This window comes from Nelumbo nucifera, chromosome 2, assembly GCF_055504915.1.
Source record: "Nelumbo nucifera cultivar China Antique chromosome 2, China Antique-T2T, whole genome shotgun sequence".
In the NCBI taxonomy this organism is placed as follows: domain Eukaryota; kingdom Viridiplantae; phylum Streptophyta; class Magnoliopsida; order Proteales; family Nelumbonaceae; genus Nelumbo; species Nelumbo nucifera.
The window spans coordinates 98063414-98085000 of NC_142650.1; the positions used below are offsets into that span (position 1 = coordinate 98063414).

A 21587-nucleotide genomic window follows, 5' to 3' on the forward strand; every position below is an offset into this window, starting at 1 on the left:
ATACCCTCCTAAGACTTAGATAATCACTTCCAAAAATATATACAAAAAATCGTTATACGTAATAGAACAAATGACCATTTTTGGATAAAATGGTCATTTGTACAACTTTACCTTACCTGGTAAATAAAAGAAAACTGCTAAGTACACTTACTTGGGTTATATTTACCCAGGTAAGTGACTTTCCGAGACATGAACGAGGCCTTGAAAATAACATTTTCACATTACCTGAAATAGCACAATACGAACAGTTGTACTCAAACCAGCCAACCAAACAGAAATATGTTTTGGTGAAATCATAGTGCATGTGGCACTTAAATGGGAATGAAGTGGCTCTGCAACACCAAGACAACAAATACCTTAAGGCATTGTCGTCTTGATCTTGATGGCAAGAATTGAAGCATCTCCCATTTCCTATTCTCCTACAGACTGATGAATACAACCGTCCAGCCTTCTCCAGGAAGCGGTTTGGCCTTGGCTAATGGCAAGAAAATCCACATCTATTCATAAATTAACCAGTAACCTATAATAAGATGGACGTTCTGCTAACAGCTTTAAACGCATACAGGCATATGAATATGATTAACAAGCTTGCATCCTATGACTAGTTTTGTATAGCTTACTAACAATGAAATAAAACGGAGAATCATTACAGGGCTCAATGTTATGCTTCTGGCACCTACGGGATTCAAAACAAACAGAACTAAATAGTAAAAACAAACTCGGTTTCTTTTGACAATATTTTTAGAAGCATCGCCTTGCAAAATTTTTCTTTTCTCCGGACTGGTGAGAACAAAAAGATTTCACCAGTATGCTCTCTCAAGATCCTCAACTCAGAACAACCAAAATCTTTTAAAAACATACCTAGAAAAGATAATGAAACTTCTAGATTTGCTCAGAACAGGCAAGGATAACATCCAAGCAACTGCAAAACCACCATAGTCCAACTTCTCACCCCTCTCGAGCAGCTTGAGTGTGTGCAGCTTCAAGAACCTGATTTGCCAATTTGTATGTACGCATGGAGAGTGCCTTCGTGTTCTCTATGATTTGTTCATACCTGAAAGACAATGAGTGGCAAGAAAGTGGGTTTTTAAAGTACAATATTGGTGGAATTCTCACATCTAACAAATTTCAACTTACACATTTAAATGGTTGGGTTCCATAACAACAGTTCCTGACTTGGAATTAATCTTAGCATCAAGCTTTGCATTACGAATAAGATTCACAATCCATCTCTCAGCCTCGTCATAGTTTAAATTCAACTTCTCAGCAAGCATCCTGTAAAAAGCAGGAGACATTACATCAAGCTTTCTAGCAAACTTCAGTTCAACCAAGATCTACAAGAGATCATGGAGATTAAAGCATGCATTTCACATTTGGTACAAAATAGTCACAGAAACAATATACACATTCGAGGGCACCTTATGACTTTGAGTGGACATGGATTCTAGTATGCTTTTTTATTTGTCTTGTATTCTCAGCACATATGTGCACTGGTTCAGTTTTGCAGGTGTTAGGTAAAAATGTATGTGTATTCATAATGACAGAAAACATGGATTCCGAGACATGTTTGCATTCAAATCAGAGATAAAGTTTTCATCTGCACTCAAGTTGATCAATGTAAAAAAGATGGGTTCCAGTCTTAGGATTCATGTACATGTACTATCGCCAAGTATGCAGTTTTCTGAACCAGACATTGACCCAATCATTTTTTTCATTTGTACTCTTCCTTCCCTCCCTCCCTCCCTCACCCCCCCCCCCCCCTCTCTCTCTCTCTCTCAACTAAACCTATTTGGATAGACTTCTACAGTACTTTTGTACATAAAATACTTTACTTTGGTATATTTGCTTTGAAACGTTTGGGTAAAAAATTTTCAGAAGTATGCTTTCCAAAACAGAAATACCATTTTCTGTTCCTCACAAGCACACCCCATTCGTACTTCTGGTGACAGTTTCCAGTGGTTATGCAGTTTGAGACCGGCAACGGCGGTCCAACTCTAGCAGTGACGAGTAGAGGTAGGGTTAAGAATTTTAACGAAGGGTGGTCGCATGTAACCCACCATTCACACAAAACGAAAGCACTATTTCACCAAAAGCACGAAGTATGAAAAGCCGAATTCATGCTTTTGGTGTTTTTCATACTTTCAAAAAGTATGAAAGCAAAAGTAAAAAGTATATGAAACAAACACTATATCGTGTTTTCAAAAAAACTAAAAAAATGCATAAAAACACAATAAATGGTAAAAAATATATATTTCATATAAAACAACAGAAATTGCAGAAAGTACAGGAAATTGCAAGAAAATTCAGAAAAATAAAAATATTGCAGAAAATTACAGAAAGAAAAAACTAAAATTTACAGATGTTTTTGCAAAACAAATTATAGAAAATACAGAAACTACAGAAATTTGAAGAAAAATGCAGTAACTTGAATATTATGTCATATTACATTTTTACATATAATATAGATATTTTATCTGTCAAAAAACATAAATTTATCTGTCAAAAAACATAAATTGATAGAAAATTTCAAAAAATTTATATTTCAGTTATTCAGTAAGCATAAAACATAAGTAAAATTTGAAGAAAATATATAAAACAATAGAAATTGATATTATATATATATATATATATATATATATATATATATATTCGAGGCAAATAAAAACAAAAATTATAGAAAAAAATGTTTTTCAGAAAAATAAGAAGCCAATTATATATTTTAGAAAAAAATGAATAAACCAAAAAATTATAAAAATCATCAAAACGATAAAAACAGTTTCAATTTTTTTCCAAACTAAAATCTCGATCAAGTGAAGGAGAGGGAGAGAGAGATTCTAATGATTTTCCAGAAGAAAAATTGGATAAACGGTCTACATTCTGGATCAAGCACAAGAGAGCCCCTGTATTTTTAGAAACCAAAGAAGAAAAAGAAGAGAGAGGCTACCCTGAGCCCCTTTTCCCATGGAAGAAGACAAACGTTGTAGACAAACCTTTGAAGTTGAAACCCTAACTAGAACGAAGAAGAAGAAGAAATCAAATGTCGTAGACAAACCTTTGAAGTTCAAACCTTAACTAGAACAATGGAGAGGCTACCCTCACTAGAACGGCAGAAAGGAAGGAGTAGAGAACCTCCAAGTCTGTGAATGGCAAAAGGGAATCCTTTGAACCCAAAAATGGTTATCCTCTCTACGACCAAACCCCACCCTGAACCTTTTCCCCTGACTCTAATGGGTCACTCAACCCATATTAACCCACCAATAGAATGGGTGGCCATGGATGGCCATGGTGGCCTTCAAGTGGGTGGATTGGGTAGGTCAGATGGGTTGGGGTCAGAATTGCCAGCCGTAACTGAAGTCATCACCCTTGTTATAGGATGCAGCACAGCCAAGCAAATCTAGAAACACCTGGAAGAATATTTTCTGGCTGCTAGAGAGAGACAAAGAGATGCCTCTCAAAGATAAGTTTAGAACTCTTCAAAAGGCTCCTTGTCACTTGAGTATACGAGTAAGTTCAAGAATTTGTGTGACAGTCTTGATGCTATTCAACAACCTGTTCCTGAACAAGAAAAGTTTTCAGTGGTTTTTTTATCAGCAGAAAAAGTTTGTCAATGTTACTCGAGAACCAAGTATAACATGTTTTTTTTTAATGATTTTTTTCTTTTATGTTTTGATTCTCTAACAATGTTTGACCTGTATCTGTCCACAGACCCCACACAGTAGGTCTCTTACTGTGCAGTCATCGAAAGTCATAGAATCAATCTAGGAGAATAAACTATGGCAGCATCCACATTTAGGAGAACCAAGTATAACATGTTGGACATTGCAATGTTTAAAAGGTTTTTTTTTTTTTTTGAATGTTTAAAAGTTGAGCAGTTGAAGATACAGGAGGAAGAATGTAGCAAGCTCATGAACCATGAAAATGTCTTCTTTATTTAAAGAAGACAAGGAGGAGATCGTAGCAACAGTAATGGAGGGACAAGGTAGAGGTCAAACTTATAATTCTCAAGGAAAGGGTTTCATACCAACATCTAACTACAACAACAGGGAAGTCATGGTATATGTGGCTAGTTTACTCGCACAACTTTAAGTGCTGGTACAGATTTGATGATGCCCGTCAAAGTGAGGAATGAAGATCTTCCTTGACTTTTCACTACTGTAAATGCTAATGATTACAGTGATACCACTTCCTATGCTAACACTGGTGCCACTTCACATATGACCCCAGAACTAGGTATTTTTGTCTAATATTAAATCATATCATGGTCACTCTACTATTTATGTTGAAAATGGGTCTGCCCTTCCTATCGCTCATAATGGTAATGCTATTATTGGTACAATAGAATTTGCATGGTGTTCAGATGGTTCCAGAGCCAAAGAAAAATCTTTTATTTGTTTCTCAATTTACAAGAAACAACTTCTGGTCATCTGAATTTCTGCCTCATGGTTTTGTGATCAAGGATTTTCATACCAACAAGGTAGTGGCCACAGGAAAGGTGTGGACAACAATATGCACTAGATGCAAGAATCATGCAAACTCTTTCAGCTATCAAATCCGTGAATGCTATTGATACTATTTGTCTGCCGATGGGTTGGCAGACAAACTAGCAAAACAAGGGGTATCAAGGGATCAATGGCACTGGGGAAAAATTAGTTAAGTTTTTCTTCTTTTTCAGAGGTTAGCGGAGGCTGGCCTCCTTAGTTGGGTTTTTACTGTCATGATGAACTTATAGTTCACTTTATAATTAGAAAAATTCAGTGCTATTACTCATCAAAAAAGATAAAGATTTTCTAAGAATTTCTTCTTGGATCAAGGAACCTCATGTTTGTGTTAGTTGTCAGATGGTAAAGAGTAGTAATATTTATGGATGATTTTACTCAGTTTACTTGGTTTTTCCCACGCAAACACAAATCAACTTCTTTTAGTATTTTCTCAAATTTCAAAGTATGATTTGAAATCAATTTGGATGGGAAACCAAAATCTTTTAGTGAATTCCAGTCAACTAAATTCATTGAATGTTTAGACAACTGCCATATTGTTCAGCATATTGTTTGTTTCAGCACACCTGAGCAAAATAGTGTTGCCAAGAGAAACATAGACATATAGTAGAGATGGGACCTCCCAAGATGATCAAATAAAGTGGTGCATGGACTAATGAATTTCCTGCAATTGATGGTTCCAATTCTAAGTAGAGATTATCTTTTGCACAATTTGGGTATAATATTTAAGAATTTTCTGAGTGAAACTCAAGGCCCTTATACTCAATTAAGAAGTGAGTACCAGTTCTAGACTTTGTTCATGTAGCCTTCTACTTCATAAATCTCCTACATTGGTTATTTCACATTAGAGAAAGTTGGAGAATAGCTTTGGCTAGGGATGAAAATGGATCGGATTGGATTTAAATCAGGTTATATACGAATCCGATCTGATATTATAAAGAGTAGATCCAATCCGATCGGATCTCGCAAACATTGATCTGAATTCGAATCCGATGAGGATGTCAAATATTCAGATCCGATCTGATTTAATTTAAAAAATAATGATATTAAATTATTAAAAGAAAATAAAATATAACGATTTAAATAAAGAAAAACAAAAAATACAAGTGTTTTTTCAACTATTTTCATCAAATATATACATGATTTTATAAAAAAATAAATAATATAGAAAATTTACATAAATTCAATATAAATAACATATTTATAAATAAATAAATAAATAGCATACATATGTGTTATATATATTTATATAAATAAATAACTAACATATATCGAATCGGATAGGAGGTGATCCAAATTCGACAAAATAGGATTGGACCAAGATCCGATCCATTGGCACCCCTAGCTTTGGCCTGAAATCAATTCCAGATCAGTCTCTTGATCTTGCACAGTTAGCTGTGAGACAACCAATCCTTGACTAAGCTAGACACCAATAATATCAAAATGACAACTTAGCATAATGGATAAACTAATCCTACAACCCCTAGCTTTATTCACATGAACATTCACACGAATGTGCGCACACCCACACACACCAGAGAGAGGGAGAAATCAAGACTCAATAGCTACTTCAATTTTAAATTTTTCAAAATTTTGGAATTTGAGATGATTTTTTTGCAATAATTTCTAATTATTTTTATTAATAATTTATATTTAATTATTTAGACTATTGGTTTTTAAATTTTTAATATTACATCTAAATTTAGAGTTGAATAAGTAGCCAACATAAATTTTTACATAAATTTTCAAAATTTTAGATGAAATAGATCTGCCCAATGTGCTCATATTTTATTAACATTTAGAACCATCAACCAAGGCTACCAAAGAAAGATTCTTCTTCCAAGTAATACATTGAGATCAAGTAGGTAACTCACTGTTGTCATGGAAAGTAAAAGCTATACCAATGAGAAGAGCAAGGGAGAATCTTGCCACAGATGCACTCATCAAAAAAAAATGTCTAGCCACAAATTCCTAAAAATAGTCTTGCATTAATAATCCTAGGAGGTTAGGGCCCTTACTGAGGCAGAGGACTGAGTTGCATTTTGGTCATTAGTTCATTCTGTTTTAAGGTTAAGTATCAGAGATCAGTTAGGTTATTGTTGCTTTACTGGAAATTTTGATATCTAATATTATATCCACAATATGTAGGGACTTGGGGTATTCAAAAGGTCTTCATATTTGTTTCTTCTAAATGTTAATAGGCCACTGCTAGTGTACAAACAACAATGAAAGTGGTATTGCTTGGGTTCTAGTAAGGCACGTCTTAAAATGTGTCTTTCCATCCATTCTACAGTGTCAAAATTTCCTGTCGGGTGTTTAAATAGAAACTGGAGGGTGATTGCAGGGTCCTCCTCCAAGAAAAAACTTTTGCATCAGCGGGATCCACCATCTACTGATTTCCTCAAGCTGAATGTTGATGGGAGCAGTGTTGGTAACCCAGGCCCTTCTGGAATAGGAGTGTTAAGAAATGAGAAGGGAGAAATCTTGGGGTTGTTCTCGGGACCAATTGGGGAAGGGAACTCTATAAGAGCTGAACTGGAGGCAGTTCTGTTTGGTCTACAAAAAGCAACGGAGTTATCAAAGGGGACTCTAAAGTGATCCTAAGCTGGTTGAGTAGAGAGGATAAGAGCCTTGGTGGTTCAGAAATGAGATCAAAAAATCAGAAGTCTGTCCAAAGATATGCAGATTCAATCTGGTAGGTTCCAAGATCGGCAAACAAGTTAGCAGATCAATTAGCGAAAAAAGGGGTTAAAGAGAACAGACTTTCTGGGCATGGTTGTAATTTAAATAGCTTTTTCTGGGTTTGTCTTTCTGTTTTTCTCCTGTCTGTTTACAAGGGTAGCCGAGGCTACTCTCCATTCTAAATTTCTTCTATATTAATAAAGTTTCTCTGCTTTTACTGATAAAATAAAGAATCCACAACTTTCAATTTAAAAACAAAAGAGAATGGTGCAGATATTAAAATACAAAGAATTCAAATGGAAAATGAGTCAGATACCATTCAAACTGGTATCCAACAAACAAGTATATATCATACAATGGAAGAACATAATTTTAAGTGTATACTTCATAATTTTATTTTTTTGAGCAAAGGTAAAGTATCATTGTATTGATGTAAAGGTCCTTTGTACAATGAGAAGCTGTAGACATCAAAACAGAAGGACCTCAAAGAAAGTTCATCCTCAAAAAATTACAATCAGAAGTATCCCCTTTAATTTCAGTAAGTATAGACAACTAACTTCTAACAAAACCTACATCCGAATTGGTGACTTCATCTGCAGTAGAGGTTTTAAGATCAAAGACCCTGCTATTCCTTTCTAACCACACCGCCCACATTATTGCTAAGGGAATGGAAGACCAGCAAATTTTTCCTTTCTTAGTCATCCCTCGGATCTGCCATCCCTCGGACTGAAGCAAAACCAAGAGATTCCCCACCTGCTGAATCTCCCAATCATTGAAGTCCCTTCTAAAGGTAGGGGCCCAGCAGAAAACATCCTCCCTTAATACAAATGTATCTGCTACCACTGCTTCTTTATCTTCAGCCGCATTGAACAGTGTAGGAAACATATCCTTCAGGGAATTCTCCCCTGTCCAGGCGTCAAACCAGAACTTAATCCTTCTCCCATTCCCAGCTTTAAATCTGACTTCCCTCTGAAGAGGTTGGAAGCTTTGCTTATCCCTTTCCATAGACTGCAGCCATAGGTTGACATGGGTGGACCACTGCCCCAACCCCTTTCATCCAGCCCATATTTTTCTGCTATGAAGTGTATACTTCATAATACCACTATCTAAAATGTATATTAAAATTCCACTATTTCCAGCCAGTTTAATAACTCATTCTAAGCAGTCTTCTGAAAATAAATGTCAAATATGTATTATATATCAAACAGTGAAATGGCATATATGCAGTGTACTAAAATCACTATCAACAATCCTACCAATAGAAAAAAGAACAAAGAGAAATGACAGAAAAATAAAGCAAATGCAAAATCTAAAGAACATGATTGAGAAACATTAGTGCAGCCAAGTCTCATTTTCCTTTATATGCATTTCATCATTATATCTCTATATCTGAGGTTCATCCTAAATCAATTATTTACATAAGCATATCACTAGAAAATGCACAATAAGACATTCCTAGCCTCAGTTGAGACGATTTAAATCAAGACGTCAAAGCTGCACTACATAAATACATCTATAACAGAAAAATAAATAACAACCAACTGAAACCAAAAGAGCCCACAGATCGAAATTGGAAGGCAACAATGATCTCATACAAAATTTAATTGCACAAGATTGAGGAAGCAAATACAGACCCCATATCAAGGCACTGATGTATTCTGCAATATGTCTCAAAGATAAAGAGACGTGCATTTTCAAGAAATTCGTCCCGCAATGGTACTGTGGAAAAATTTCCTTCTTCTACCCGTTTGCCAAGGAAGGGATCATTCAATATCACCTGCATAATAATTCAACATGCATCTGAACTTAAATCATGATGGTAACTTATCATGAAGAAATTCTGTACAATGCAAACAAATAAACAGAATATGCTGAGAACACAGTAAATGATACATGCAAGACTGAGTAGTGACTAGACCACAAGCAACCCTTAATTCATCTACACCACAGATCTCTAAAACCACACATTCTTTTTTTTTTTTTTTGAGAAAATTTAACCAAAACACATTCTCATAATATCAATTAAAAAATTCCAATCCACCAAATCATAGGCTTTCTCCAAGTCCAATTTGAACGCCACTCCCTTTCCCTTTAATCTTTTTTGAGCCTCCACACAATCATTAGAAATAAGAATTTGACCAATGATTGGCCTATCCTGGACAAAGGCCCCTTGAGACTGAAATCAGAGGGGAGATAACTTTCTTAATCCTCAAAGACAACACTTTTGCTATAATCTTGTAAATACTGGTGACTAGGCTGATGGGTTTAAAGACACCAGGCTGAATAGCATTGTTCTTCTTTGGGATCAATGCTGAAAAGGTAGAATTCATCCCCGGGCTGATTACCCCTCTTCTGTAGAATTCACTAAACACTCTGAGGAGATCTCCCTTAATTATGTCCCAACAATCTTGATAAAATGCCATTGTGAATCCATGCAGCCCTGGAGCTTTTCATCTAATCATAGAGAAAATTGCTTCCTTGATCTCATCCTCTTCAAACCTTTTCTCCAAAAATTGCCCTTGCACCTCCCCCAAAGTCTCCCAATCCAACCCTTTAGCCGACCACCTTTCACTTAGAGGCCTTCTATAAATAGACCTGAAATGCTCCGAAAAAGCCTTAGCAATCTATGTCTGCCCTATAACCTCATTTTCCCCCACCATTAGAGAATTAGTCAAGCTCTTCCTTCTCCTTCCATTTGCAATGGCATGGAAAAATTTTGTGTTACCATCCTCTTCTTTGATCCACCTCTCTCTTGATTTTTGCTTCCAACTTATTTCCTCTCTTAGCAAAGTTTCCCTAGGCTCCTTCAAAGACCACCTCAGTTCCCTATCACCCTCACCAAGAGAACCCACCACTTCCTTGCTGTCAATTACCTAAATTTTTTAAACCAATTCAGCTTTTTTCTCCTCCAATCTTCCAAACTTCTCCCTATTCCACACCACTCTCTAATTTCCTTTTTCAGCAACTGAAGCTTTTTTTAGGAATTTTTGGCCCTCCCACAATGATGTTTGTTCCAGGCTATTCCACCAAACCTTAACCTTCTTTTTGAAATCTGAATAACTGAGCCACATGTTTTCAAATCTAAAAGGGATTGGGCCTCCCTCATTGTTCCTCTGAAACAGACAAATGGGCCAGTGGTCTGAGGTGATTCTATGTAGAGTTCTCCCAGCTAGACTTGTCCAATGTTCTTCCCAATCTAGAGAAACTAGAAACTTGTCCAACTTGGACAAAATGGGGTTTTCTTGGAGGTTTGACCAAGTAAAACAAGATTGTCCCCCAATTGAAAATCTCTCAACTCGAATTCCTCAATAAAAGAATTAAACTTCCTCATGCTTGATGTAATCCTTTGCCTTCCTCCAATTGAATCACCCACAAATCTTATAACATTGAAGTCTCCCCCAATACACCAAGGCCCTTCCTATAGACCCCTAATGTCCCCTAGCTCTTCCCATGGTTAACTCCTTTCTCTATAAGAAGTTGGCTCATAGACATTTGTGAGAACCCATTCAAACCCATCTTGCAAGTTCCTTAACTTGATAGACACTGAGAATTTACCCATTAATTCTTCCATACATTGAACTGCCTCTTCTTTCCAGATTGTTATTATTCCCCCCAAAGCACCCCAAGAAGAAGCAAAACTCCAATATATATTCCTCTCTCCCCAAATGCTTCTTATCCCTTTCCTATCAACTACCTGAATTTTTTACTCTTGGATCAGCACAAAATCCGGTCTTTCCTTCCCCAACACCTCTTTAACTGCTCCCCTTTTTTTGTGGGACTCCCTAGCCCCCTTACATTCCAATTGATGATCTTCATAATCACAGCAAGAACTGAACCTAATTACTTCCCCCCCTATAATCCCCACTTTCTCCTACCTCCTCTAGCACTGAACTCCTTATCTTTTTTTGATAGATAATGATAATGAAAATTTTATTAAATAAAGAACTAAGTATTCATCATACAATTCCCCACAAAGAGGCGCGAGGTGCAGCCTCCAAACTACATCATAAAGCTTACAATTGAGCCCAAAAGAGTTGATTCCTATGTACTCCTTGTTTATATAGAAGGTCTGCCAGACCATTTGCCGATCTTCTTTCCCATTGAACTGTGACTGAAATATTTGAAGTCAGCCACTTAAATCTTCTCAAAGTCCCCCTGTACGGCCAGGTTGCCGTCTCTGGTTCTTTTAGCCATCCAATAACCAATTTGGAATCACCTTCAATCATTAAATGCTCCACTGCCAACTCTCTTGCATATTCTGCTCCTTGTAACACAGCTTGGAGTTCTGCATTTACAGTCTCCCCACCCTATAGGACCAGAAAATAGAGCTACAATCTGACCCTCATCATTTCTGAAGACTCCCCCTATTCCAGATAGCCCCGGGTTGCCCAAACTACTGCCATCAAAATTTAGTTTAATGACGCCTGCATCAGGAGGCTTCCAATCCACCACCAGCTTGTTTCTGATTGCAGAACTTTTAGCTAGTTGTTCCCAATTTCTCCTTATGTCATCGAAAGTGTAAGTGGAAAACAGATCCAAGGATTTTACCCAACTTATGGCCCTACATAAGATACTTTCTAACACACATGTTTGATCCCTCTCCTTGTCATTAAAGATTCTAGCATTTCGTTCCTCCCACACAGTCCACACCAAAGCAGCTCTAACACACCTCCACAAAACTCTTCCTCTTCTCTTTGGCCACCTGAAAGTTGTAGGATCAAAAAGATTGCAAATCTGCACCGGTTCTGCCCACCTGCACCCAAAAAGATCAAAAAGCTTTTCCCAAAGGCCTAAAACAAAAGGGCAAGTGATTAGTATACGGTAGCAACTTTCCTCGTTAGCTTTGCATAGGGTGCACCAGTTAGGAGAGATACAAAGACTAGGTCTTCTTTTTTGCAAAACATCCAAAGTGTTGATTTTCCCGAGGGAGACTTCCCAACAAAGGGCTCCAACTTTAAGAGGGACAGGTTTGGACCAAACTTCCTTGTTATGAAAAGGTTGAGGCAATGGAGAGGAGCACAAGGAAGCAAAGAAGGAGGCACAAGAAAAGGAACCCGAAGGTAATGGCTTCCAAATACGGGAGTCTACAGAAGGAGGGTCCAAGCAAACAGAATCAATAGTTTTGAGGAGCAAAGCAGCCTGGTCAAGCTCAGAATCTCTCAAACCTCTTCTAAAACCCAGATTCCAGTTTATGCCACAAGAAAAGGATGATGATACAAACCTTTGAATTGGCTCGTTTTTAAAACACGAGATGGAATACAAGGAGGGAAAGAGGTCCTTGAGGGCACAATCACCAATCCAAACATCCTCCCAAAACAAAACCCTATCTCCAGTACTAACATCATACCTGATCAGGTTCAGGAAAACGGGAAGAATACTATGAATAGCCTTCCATGGGGATTTCAGCGTAGCACGCCAAGATACACCAGCATCCCATCCATTGTCTGCAACACCATGCACACTCCTTACCACTTTTTGCCAAAGCCTCTCCCTTTCTAGAGGCCACCTCCATAGCCATTTACCTAATAATGCTATATTTTTCTTCCTTAGATTGCCTAATCCCAATCCTCCCTGCTCCTTCCTCCTACACACTATTTCCCACCTAACCACATGATCCTTCCTCCCTTCCCCTGACTCCCACAAGAAATCCCTCATGACTTACTCTACCTTCAAAATCACCTTTTGTGGCATTCTAAAGACAGATAGAAGGTAAGTTGGCAAGTTCACAAGAGTAGCTCTAATTAAAGTGATCCGACCTCCAAGGGAAATGTAGTTTCTCTTCCAAACTACCAGTTTCTTTGTGCATTTTTCTACGATCGAATTCCAAAATCTTCCTTCTCTTGGATTATCTCCTAGAGGCATACCCAAGTACTTCAAGGGCCAGCTAGATGTAAGGCAACCTAGGGACTCTGCTACCTCACTCAATTCCTCCATCTCCAAATTTACCCCCACTACACAACTCTTTTCAAAATTGACCTTCATCTTCAACACGCATTCAAACTTTATTACTCCTTTCAAGTTTCTAGCCTTTGAGGGATCTCCAGACTCACAAAAATGAATGTGTCATCCGCAAATTGCAAGTGTGACACCACAATACCCTCTCTTCCTACCCTCCATCCTCTAAACATATCCAACTCATCAGCTCTCAAAATGAGCCTACTAAATACATCAGCTACCAAGGTGAAAAGGAAAGGAGAAAGAGGATCCCCTTGTCTCAACCCTCTAGAGGCTAGAAAGAAGTCTCTAACCACTTCATTAACTAAAACTGAAAAATGGCAAGTTTCTAAACAAGCCTCAATCCAGCCACACCATTTCTCTCCAAACCCAAAATTTCTCAAGGCTTCTAACAGAAAAGACCAATCGACCATGTCATACGCTTTCTCGAAGTCCAGTTTACATACGAAACCTTTCTTCCCCCTTCTCTTGAAGTCCTCCACACTTTCATTTGCTATCAAGATTTGATCTATGATCTGTCTACCTTGAATAAAGGCCCCTTGTGATTGGCTTATTAAAGTTGGCAGGGCTGATTTTAACCTTAACGACAACACTTTGGCCAAAATTTTATAAATGCTAATCACTAGACTGATGGGTCTAAAGTCTTTCGGTTGAACAACCTCTCCCTTTTTAGGGATCAAAGCCAGGAAGGTGGAGTTGACCCCTGGACTTATAAAGTGAGTCTTCGCAAACTCCTCAAATAATGGCCAACAGACCTAACTTGATGATATCCCAACAATCCTGAAAGAAAGCCATAGTGAAACTATCAGGTCCAGAAGCGTTAGATCTATCCATTGAAAACACGACTCCCTTTATTTCTTCCAATTCAAACTCCTTTTCCAACTGATTTGCCACCTCTGAGTCCAATCTAGGCCACTCTAAGCCTCACATCCCCCTGTCTTTTGTAAACTGCCTTGAAATGATTCGTGAAAACATTAGCAACCCCTCTTGATCATCCACTACTTCGCCATTAATCTCTAACTTTTCCACGAAGTTTTTTCTCCTTCCATTAGCGATTGCGTGGAAAAATTTAGTATTACCATCCCCTTCCTTAATCCATTGATGCCTTGATTTTTGTCTCCAACACATCTCTTCCCTTAGCACTATCTCTTCCAATTCCTTCTTCAGATTCCATCTTAAGGTCCTTTCTTCTTCTAAGAGAGAGTTGTGTCCTTTTTCATCCAAAAGTTCAATCTGGGAAATAACACTTAATTTCTTCTCCTCCACTCTCCCGAAATGCTCCCTATTCCACCCTTTAATTTTACATTTTAGCCTTCCACATCATTTATAAGTTTCTCCACTTCATTCAATTTTCTTCTCCACTTGCCTCCCTTATCTTTGGCCATTTTATTTCGAGGTTTCCCTTCCTTAACTTTCTGCTTTTTCAAACCCATCTTGTCAGCCAGATCCATCACCGAGTCCCTTACATTCTGGGTTTCCCCACTTACTGTATTCTTTTCAGCCTCATTGGTTTTGTCCTTCTCTCTCACGGGTTCTTTCCCCAACTCCTCCCCTCTTGGTGTTTCCTCAGACTGATTCTCTTTTGCAGGCCCTAATTCCCCATCCAAACCCAAACCTGCAGTTACTTTGGTTTCCTGCAACCTATTCTCCCTAGTCTCCAAAACAACCAACCCTCCTTCCTTGTCTCCCATAGTCCCACTGGTACCTTATCAGCATGTTCTTCTCCTAAACCTTCACCCAATTCCTTTTCTATAGGCACTTCCAAAATCACATCAGTGTCATGGATGGGAGCTGAAATATCTGTGGAACCAAAGGAAGAGGGATTAGTACCAAAACCTAAACCCATAGAGTTACAGAGGTTACTGAAGTTTGATAGAGGGGCAGACAGCAAGCATCGGAGTAAAGGAACCTTCAATATCCCAGTTTTGTCATTGACTCACCACACCCCTTTTCTCAATTCTAACATCTTGGGAAGGTAACAAAGTTGTAGCCGAATTAACCAAATCTAGTGATTTGCCCTCCGCCAGCAAATTCTCTGCAATTTCCTAGTTCCCCTACCAACACACCAACTGCTCGTCTTGTCTTTGTCGCTTGTTTGGCCTGGAATCCTTATCCCTTTGGAAATCTCTATTCCTCTCCTGACTCTTAGGAAGGTTCTTTAACCGCTCCCTGAGAATAGCCGCACTTCGCCTTCTAAATCTTTCACTGCGTGGAGCTGGCCCCCACTTTGTAGGCCCGAGTTGAAATCAGCAGCCTTTCCTTCATCAAAAAGAGGAGCTAACTGAAGGTTGTCCTCGTTCTCCAAACAGATCTGAACTGTGCATTCAACGCTACCAATGCTTGACTCATCTTCAAAGGATAGATATCACCAGAATCTTCACAATCAACCCACAGGTCATCCTCTTTCACTTCCTTCCATTCCGTTTTGGTCCTGTCATAGCAAGAATTAGGTTTGTCTCACTTCACCCAACTTAGCTTAGAGGATGACACTTCTATTTGACTGTCAAAGGTCAAAGGGAACAATGATAGACCGAAACTATCGTCCCCCAGCCGCTCACAAGCACGCCCGCACGTGCCCGATAAGACAGCACGTAGGGTGTTCTTAACAAGTGAATGAGTTTGGCAATTCGAAACCAGTTCAGCCGTTGTCACTTTTTTAGACCCTTGTCTTAATGCTTCTACGTAGGATGACCCACCTCTCAGTTCAGCCGGCCTCTTAAATTCAAAAAAAAAAAAATCGAAATACCCAACTTTAAAAGCAAGTTGGAGCCGAGTGAAATGCCATTTGACGGCCCTTCTTCCAAAAAAGGGGCGACATGTGGTTTAAAATAATCCCCTACGATTAGTCCACTTGGCACCTCATCATCATCTTCTTCCTCTCTACATTTCTCCCAAAGCAATGATTCAGCTTCCAGCACTAACCAAGTTCTTTGCCATCACCTTTCAGAGAAGATCTCCATTGACCTTGGAATCTGATCTGATTTGCGACATTTCACTTTGATCCTGGTTGCTCTGAGGGACGAGGTGATTGTCGCTACCAGGGATCCCCCGCAGAGAGCCGCCAATTGGGAGAAAATCTCCTGCTTCCATAGATTGAATGGAAGCCCTACCAACTTTATTTGCGGCACTTCTTCCTCCCATTCGAGCTCATTGCAAGACGGATTCCAGCTCTCTAGCATCACCCAACCCCAACCTTTGCAAGTTTGTGCTCTGGTTACTTCATCAAACCTGCAACCAAGGTCAAGAATAGCTTCTGTCCCACCGTTCTATCTTTGAACTGAAATTTTCGTAGGGTCCCCTGCACTCCCCACTGCAGGCTTGCTGCTTGTAACAACAATTAACCTTCCCATCTCCCCAAATATTTCAGAATACTTCTGCATCCATCTTCTCCAGCTTCAGCTCCTACAATAAAACTATATCCACCCTCCAAAAGATTTTAAGCATTTCACTATGGATAACATCCTCCAGAATTGGGTGGTGCAGCTGGTGCTATAGGAAAGTGATCAGCATATATGAGGTGTAGGTTCAAATCTTTGCACTTTTCAGGAGGCAATGGATTATCTGCCATCTATGACTTTCTCCTGTCCAGTAAGAGGCCTCCAGAGGACCCCCCCCCCCTTCTCAATATGCTAGAGTCTACAGAAGGAACAAAAAAGATGCATTTTCAAAAGGAAATCAAGCTCAATCACATACGTGATAGGGAAGATTGGGAAGCAATTGGTATTGTGGGTATCAATCTTGAAAGATTTACATGGTTTCCAATATGAGCACTTTTGTTCACAAAGGGACAAAATCAATTTTCATTCTTCTTTTGAGTTTTGATGTATAAATGACCATACCTGTATATCTTGTATATGGTTTACAGCTCATGCTCATCATCCATGTAACGTCCATGTATATGGACTATGTCTATGGCTCATTATAATACATATTGTTTCAAAAAAAATATGCACCATCATTCTTTATTATATTAAAAAAATGGAGAAAATCCCGCATTGGGAATTGAGAATATTTCAAACCAATTCCAGAAACCCCATGTTGTAGAGTTGGTATTAAGTGATACTAAACAGTTCAAATCTCAGAAATCACTGAAACTAGAACGTGTTTTCTAGGACCACCGTAGTTATATGATACCTTTTTTTTTGAAAAAAAAAAAACACCTTAGTTATATTATATTATACATTATGCAGTCTTACGAACAATTTCTTCTTTGTTGTTTAATAATGGACAACATTCCAAGTACTCATACCCAACTTGCAATCAATCTTAGGCAAGTAAACATGTCCAAAGATTTTCAGCTTAAAAGCACTCAAAACCTTGTCCCAAATCCATGTATTGTACTATCACAAACAAGCATAAAGCACAACATCTTGAGGCCAGGAAACTCACATCCTCACACTCCCGCAACTTCTTTTGAGCACCATCTAAGTCGTAATGCACGTATAAACATTCTAAGAATTCTGTGATGGGATCTTTATAAGAGTACTGCTCTTGCTGGATAACTTTGATAAACTCTTTCAACTGGGGCCGTCTTCTTTTGTTAACAACAAAAGCAGTTGCCAAGTAACGTAAAAGATGAGGTGCATTAGTCTGAATGGCATTTATATACCTGTAGAAATAAGCATTCATATGATCTTTAATATATTTATAGGCTAACCTACAAGGTGCAAAATAACATTCATCACCATCATCGAAGCCTTATCCCAAGGCAATGGTGCAAAATAGCATTGACAACATAAATTATATCTTCATGTTGGTCTGTAGGAATACCTAAGAAAAGTGGCTATATGCATAAAGTCTGAAATGCATCATTTAAGGATTTGGGCTTGAAACAACAACATTATGTGAAAGCAGCATATCAAAAGTTCAATCAAAATTATAAATGGACAAAGTAATTGATTTTAGTAGTTGGCTTTAGGATAATTTTGAATAAGAAGATGAGTAAAGAAGAGAAAAGAAGGGAAGAAAAAAAATGAGTGGCAGAAGAACTTGGGGCCTATGCCCATCTCATTATACTTTATAATAAGGTACATAGATTACAAAGATAACCCTCATTAATGAATGACAAATATACTCCTACACCTACAGAAACAATTGGAGCATCTCAACAGACTAAAATAGGACTCTTCACAATGCAACAAATATGATGCAAACAACCTCACAATGTAATAAAATCTTACAAAGTTAGTTGGCTTAACAATGCAGAGCTGTGGAAATTGAATATATTTGAATATAAAGATCAGCAAACATTTATGCATACACACTATCCAAACAAAGGTTAAATAGTGATCAACTATTTTCAAGAAGGTTGGAAACTGAAAAATGTAATCTAGAAAAACTAGTTTAGGTATCAATTACCAGCCTAAATTGGGGCTGATTGGCGGCTTCTACATAAACCATTCTATATTCTTTTTAGTAAATTTACGCATAAACTATCAAAAAAAGTTGCATAAAGATCCCCTATAACAACTTTCCTCCCAATAGCACTCATACGAGTCAAAAATATACACATGGTGAGAAAGAATTTGTTTTCCCATTATATAAGGAAAAGAAAACAAAGCCATCAATCATAAATAAAAGAAAAGATTTGAACATACAAAAACTGGTTGTGGGAAAGAAAGGGTCCAGGCTACCTAAGGGCTCGGACTGGGCTCAGGCTACCTAAGGGCTAGGCCTGAGCCCAACCCAAAAAAAATTAAAAAGCCTGAACCTTTGGGCCTAGGCCCAGCCTGGGAGAAAAAATGCAAGCCCAACCCATGCAAAATTGCAGGCTGGGTCGGTCTGCACTCAAGTTGGGCCCACCCAAGTTGCACCCCTAGCTGTGGCTAGGGAAAATAGAAAAGGCTTTGCAAATCAACGTCTCCTTCAAGAAAAGCATGAAAACAACTACAAATATAAATAAGAACAATGTTATGTATCTTCAGGTCTGAAAAAAGAAGTTTTGTACAAGACATAGAAAAACAACAAAGCAATAAGAGGAAGAGAAAACAGGATTGAAGTATTCATATGGTAGACCTGTCGTAGAAAAAAAGATCAAAGAGCCCAGATTTTCCACCGTCATGGTTGAAAAATATGAAAAGACTCCAATGCATTAGCCATATTCTGCTTTGCAACTGACTCAACGGTGATACGAAATTCTGCAGAAATACCAAAAGAAATAAACAGGATCAAACAATGCACTATCACTAAATTCTTGTCCATATAAGAAGGTACTGGCACAAACCCTTGAGTCAATTATCTCCCTTAATTGGTTAAGCTCTTCAAGAGCAATATCCCAGTTTTGCATAAGTATCTCAGCTGCTAGTTTTCCCCATAATGCACTTAAACTCCTCTCACTGTTTGTGCACAATGCCCTATACTGATACAGATAGTCGGCGGCACCAGAGTAGTTACCACACTCAAATTGAAATTTTGCGTATTGATACAAAGCCTCTATCTGATCTGAACCAATCTGCCAATGAAGTATTTACGTCATGAGTAAAATTGTATATAATAAAAATCAATCTTCCAAAATAATGCTAATAATACAAACAAGTAACTACAATGTGGAGAAAACATGTCAAAACAAATTAAAGAAGCCTTGTCAATCAAAGATAACATAGTAGATGCTGGTATACCCATATAAAAAAATAATAGATTTGAAAAGAATAATAGACAATATATCCAACCTCAAGTTCCTTAATGACAGTAAGTGTTATCATGCTCATTTCCTTCCGCCTTCAAGTTTCCGTAGGCTCGGTTTGGAAACAGTACAAATACAAATATGCACAGTGCAAATGCATACAAAATAATACAAAATACAAGGTTTTGCACTCTAAATTTTGTATTTGTACTCCTTCCAAACTGAGCCTTAATGACAATAAGTGTTGTCATGTTCGTTTCTATCCACCTTACAATGCAGCTAATTCAACATCTTTTTTTTCCTTTTGGGAGAAGATAAAGGATTACGTACAGTTGAACTTACGAAAGTAAAAAGTTAAACTTGTGTCACACAGAGAAAACACCATAGCTCAAAATGTTAAACTTTCTCCTTTTAATAGCAAACACGTTCAAGCATCATCTCTCTTTTCAGCTGCTGATAATAATTCTTTCCATGATCAGTAATGCCTCAGTGTTAGACTTTAGAGAAGCAAGTGGTAATGTCTTGCCAAAGCTGGAAATTTCACAAACTAAAGCCCAAAAAAGGCATGTTGTAAAGTCTTCTTTTCCTTCTCCTTTTACATTCGCTTTGTTTTTGTTGCATAAGTCGTTAACAGAGGTAGCAGGATGTACTTTAAGGATGAAACATTTGAAAGTAATCGTATTAAAAAATAAGAATAAAAGACGCTTTGTTCTGTTATTCCAAAACGGCAAATCGATAATAAAGAAAGTTCAATGTGAAAAAGAAGAAACCGAAAATAAAAGACATTACGAACCTGGTACCTATCGTTCAGCATCTGGAGATTGTACTGTTTATCAGGACGGAGTTCCTGAAACGAGTTAGGATTCTGAAGAAACGAAATGAGCGGCGCAGCAGACTCCTCAAGAGATTTCAATCTCGCGACGACCTCTACTCGCCTATCAACCATATCTGCCACAAGAAACCCAATTAAAAATCCTAAAACAGCGGAGAGAATAGCAATTCGGAGAAGCTGCAAATAGCAATAACAACAACAGTAAGAGCTCAACCACGTTGATAGAAAAAGGTCGAACCTTGAGGAACTTCTTCAGTATGGTAGAGGCTCTTGTGGATGTCCATAGCGTAATCGACCATGTTCGTCTTGTTAAGGAGCTCGATCTTTGCTTTCAGGATCTCGTCGTCGGGATAAAGCTGACGCTCTTGCAGAAATTCGAGTAGAGGGAAGACGAGATGACGGTCCAGATGAGCAGCAATTCTTCGAGTGAGATCGTAGTTCGCCATGGCTCCAGCCGCTGAAACCTCCTAGACCCTAGCGAAGCGTCTCTCTGTAAAAGAGAGGGACAAGTATGTATGTGTTTGGCATCGATGCTGCGTAGAAAGCACCGTTTTCTCATCAGGAAACGGTGTGTTGCTGTCAGGACGTTTCCTGATGCAACAGCAACTAGATCGGCAAAAAGTTGATCCAACCCGCGAATCCGACCTGACCCAATCCGGGAAACAATTACATTGGGTTGGATTGGATTGGGTTATGGGCCAACCCGTTGACCCGATTGTTATGTCTAATTAGGGTTATTTATGTATGTATATATTATCTTACATCCAAAGGTGAAAAAAAAAAACACCTATTTCATCCTATGGTCCCAATTGTTGAATAGAGTATTAAAAAAAAGAAATTCAAGAAATTGAGGAAAATTACATGAAAAAAATAGAAAAATTCTAGACAAATGAAAAAATATAGAACATATTATGAAAATTAGAAAATTGAATGAAATTGCATGGAAAAGCATAAAATAGAATGTCTTAAAAATGACATAAAAATGGAGTAAATTGCTGAA

The 21587-nt window shown here is 38.0% G+C and overlaps 1 protein-coding gene across 1 annotated transcript; it reads right to left on the reverse strand.

Moving 5' to 3' along the window:
- Window positions 1–554: 554 nt before the first annotated feature.
- LOC104606256 (eukaryotic translation initiation factor 3 subunit E-like) lies at window positions 555–21161 on the reverse strand. The gene is made up of 8 exons (XM_010271357.3): window positions 20826–21161; window positions 20549–20703; window positions 19357–19584; window positions 19149–19270; window positions 17523–17742; window positions 8813–8955; window positions 1138–1275; window positions 555–1054 (listed from the first exon to the last, which is right to left on the reverse strand). The coding sequence occupies exons 1-8, from the start codon at window positions 21031–21033 to the stop codon at window positions 949–951; spliced, it is 1320 nt and encodes a 439-aa protein (XP_010269659.1). The 5' UTR covers window positions 21034–21161; the 3' UTR covers window positions 555–948.
- Window positions 21162–21587: the final 426 nt, after the last annotated feature.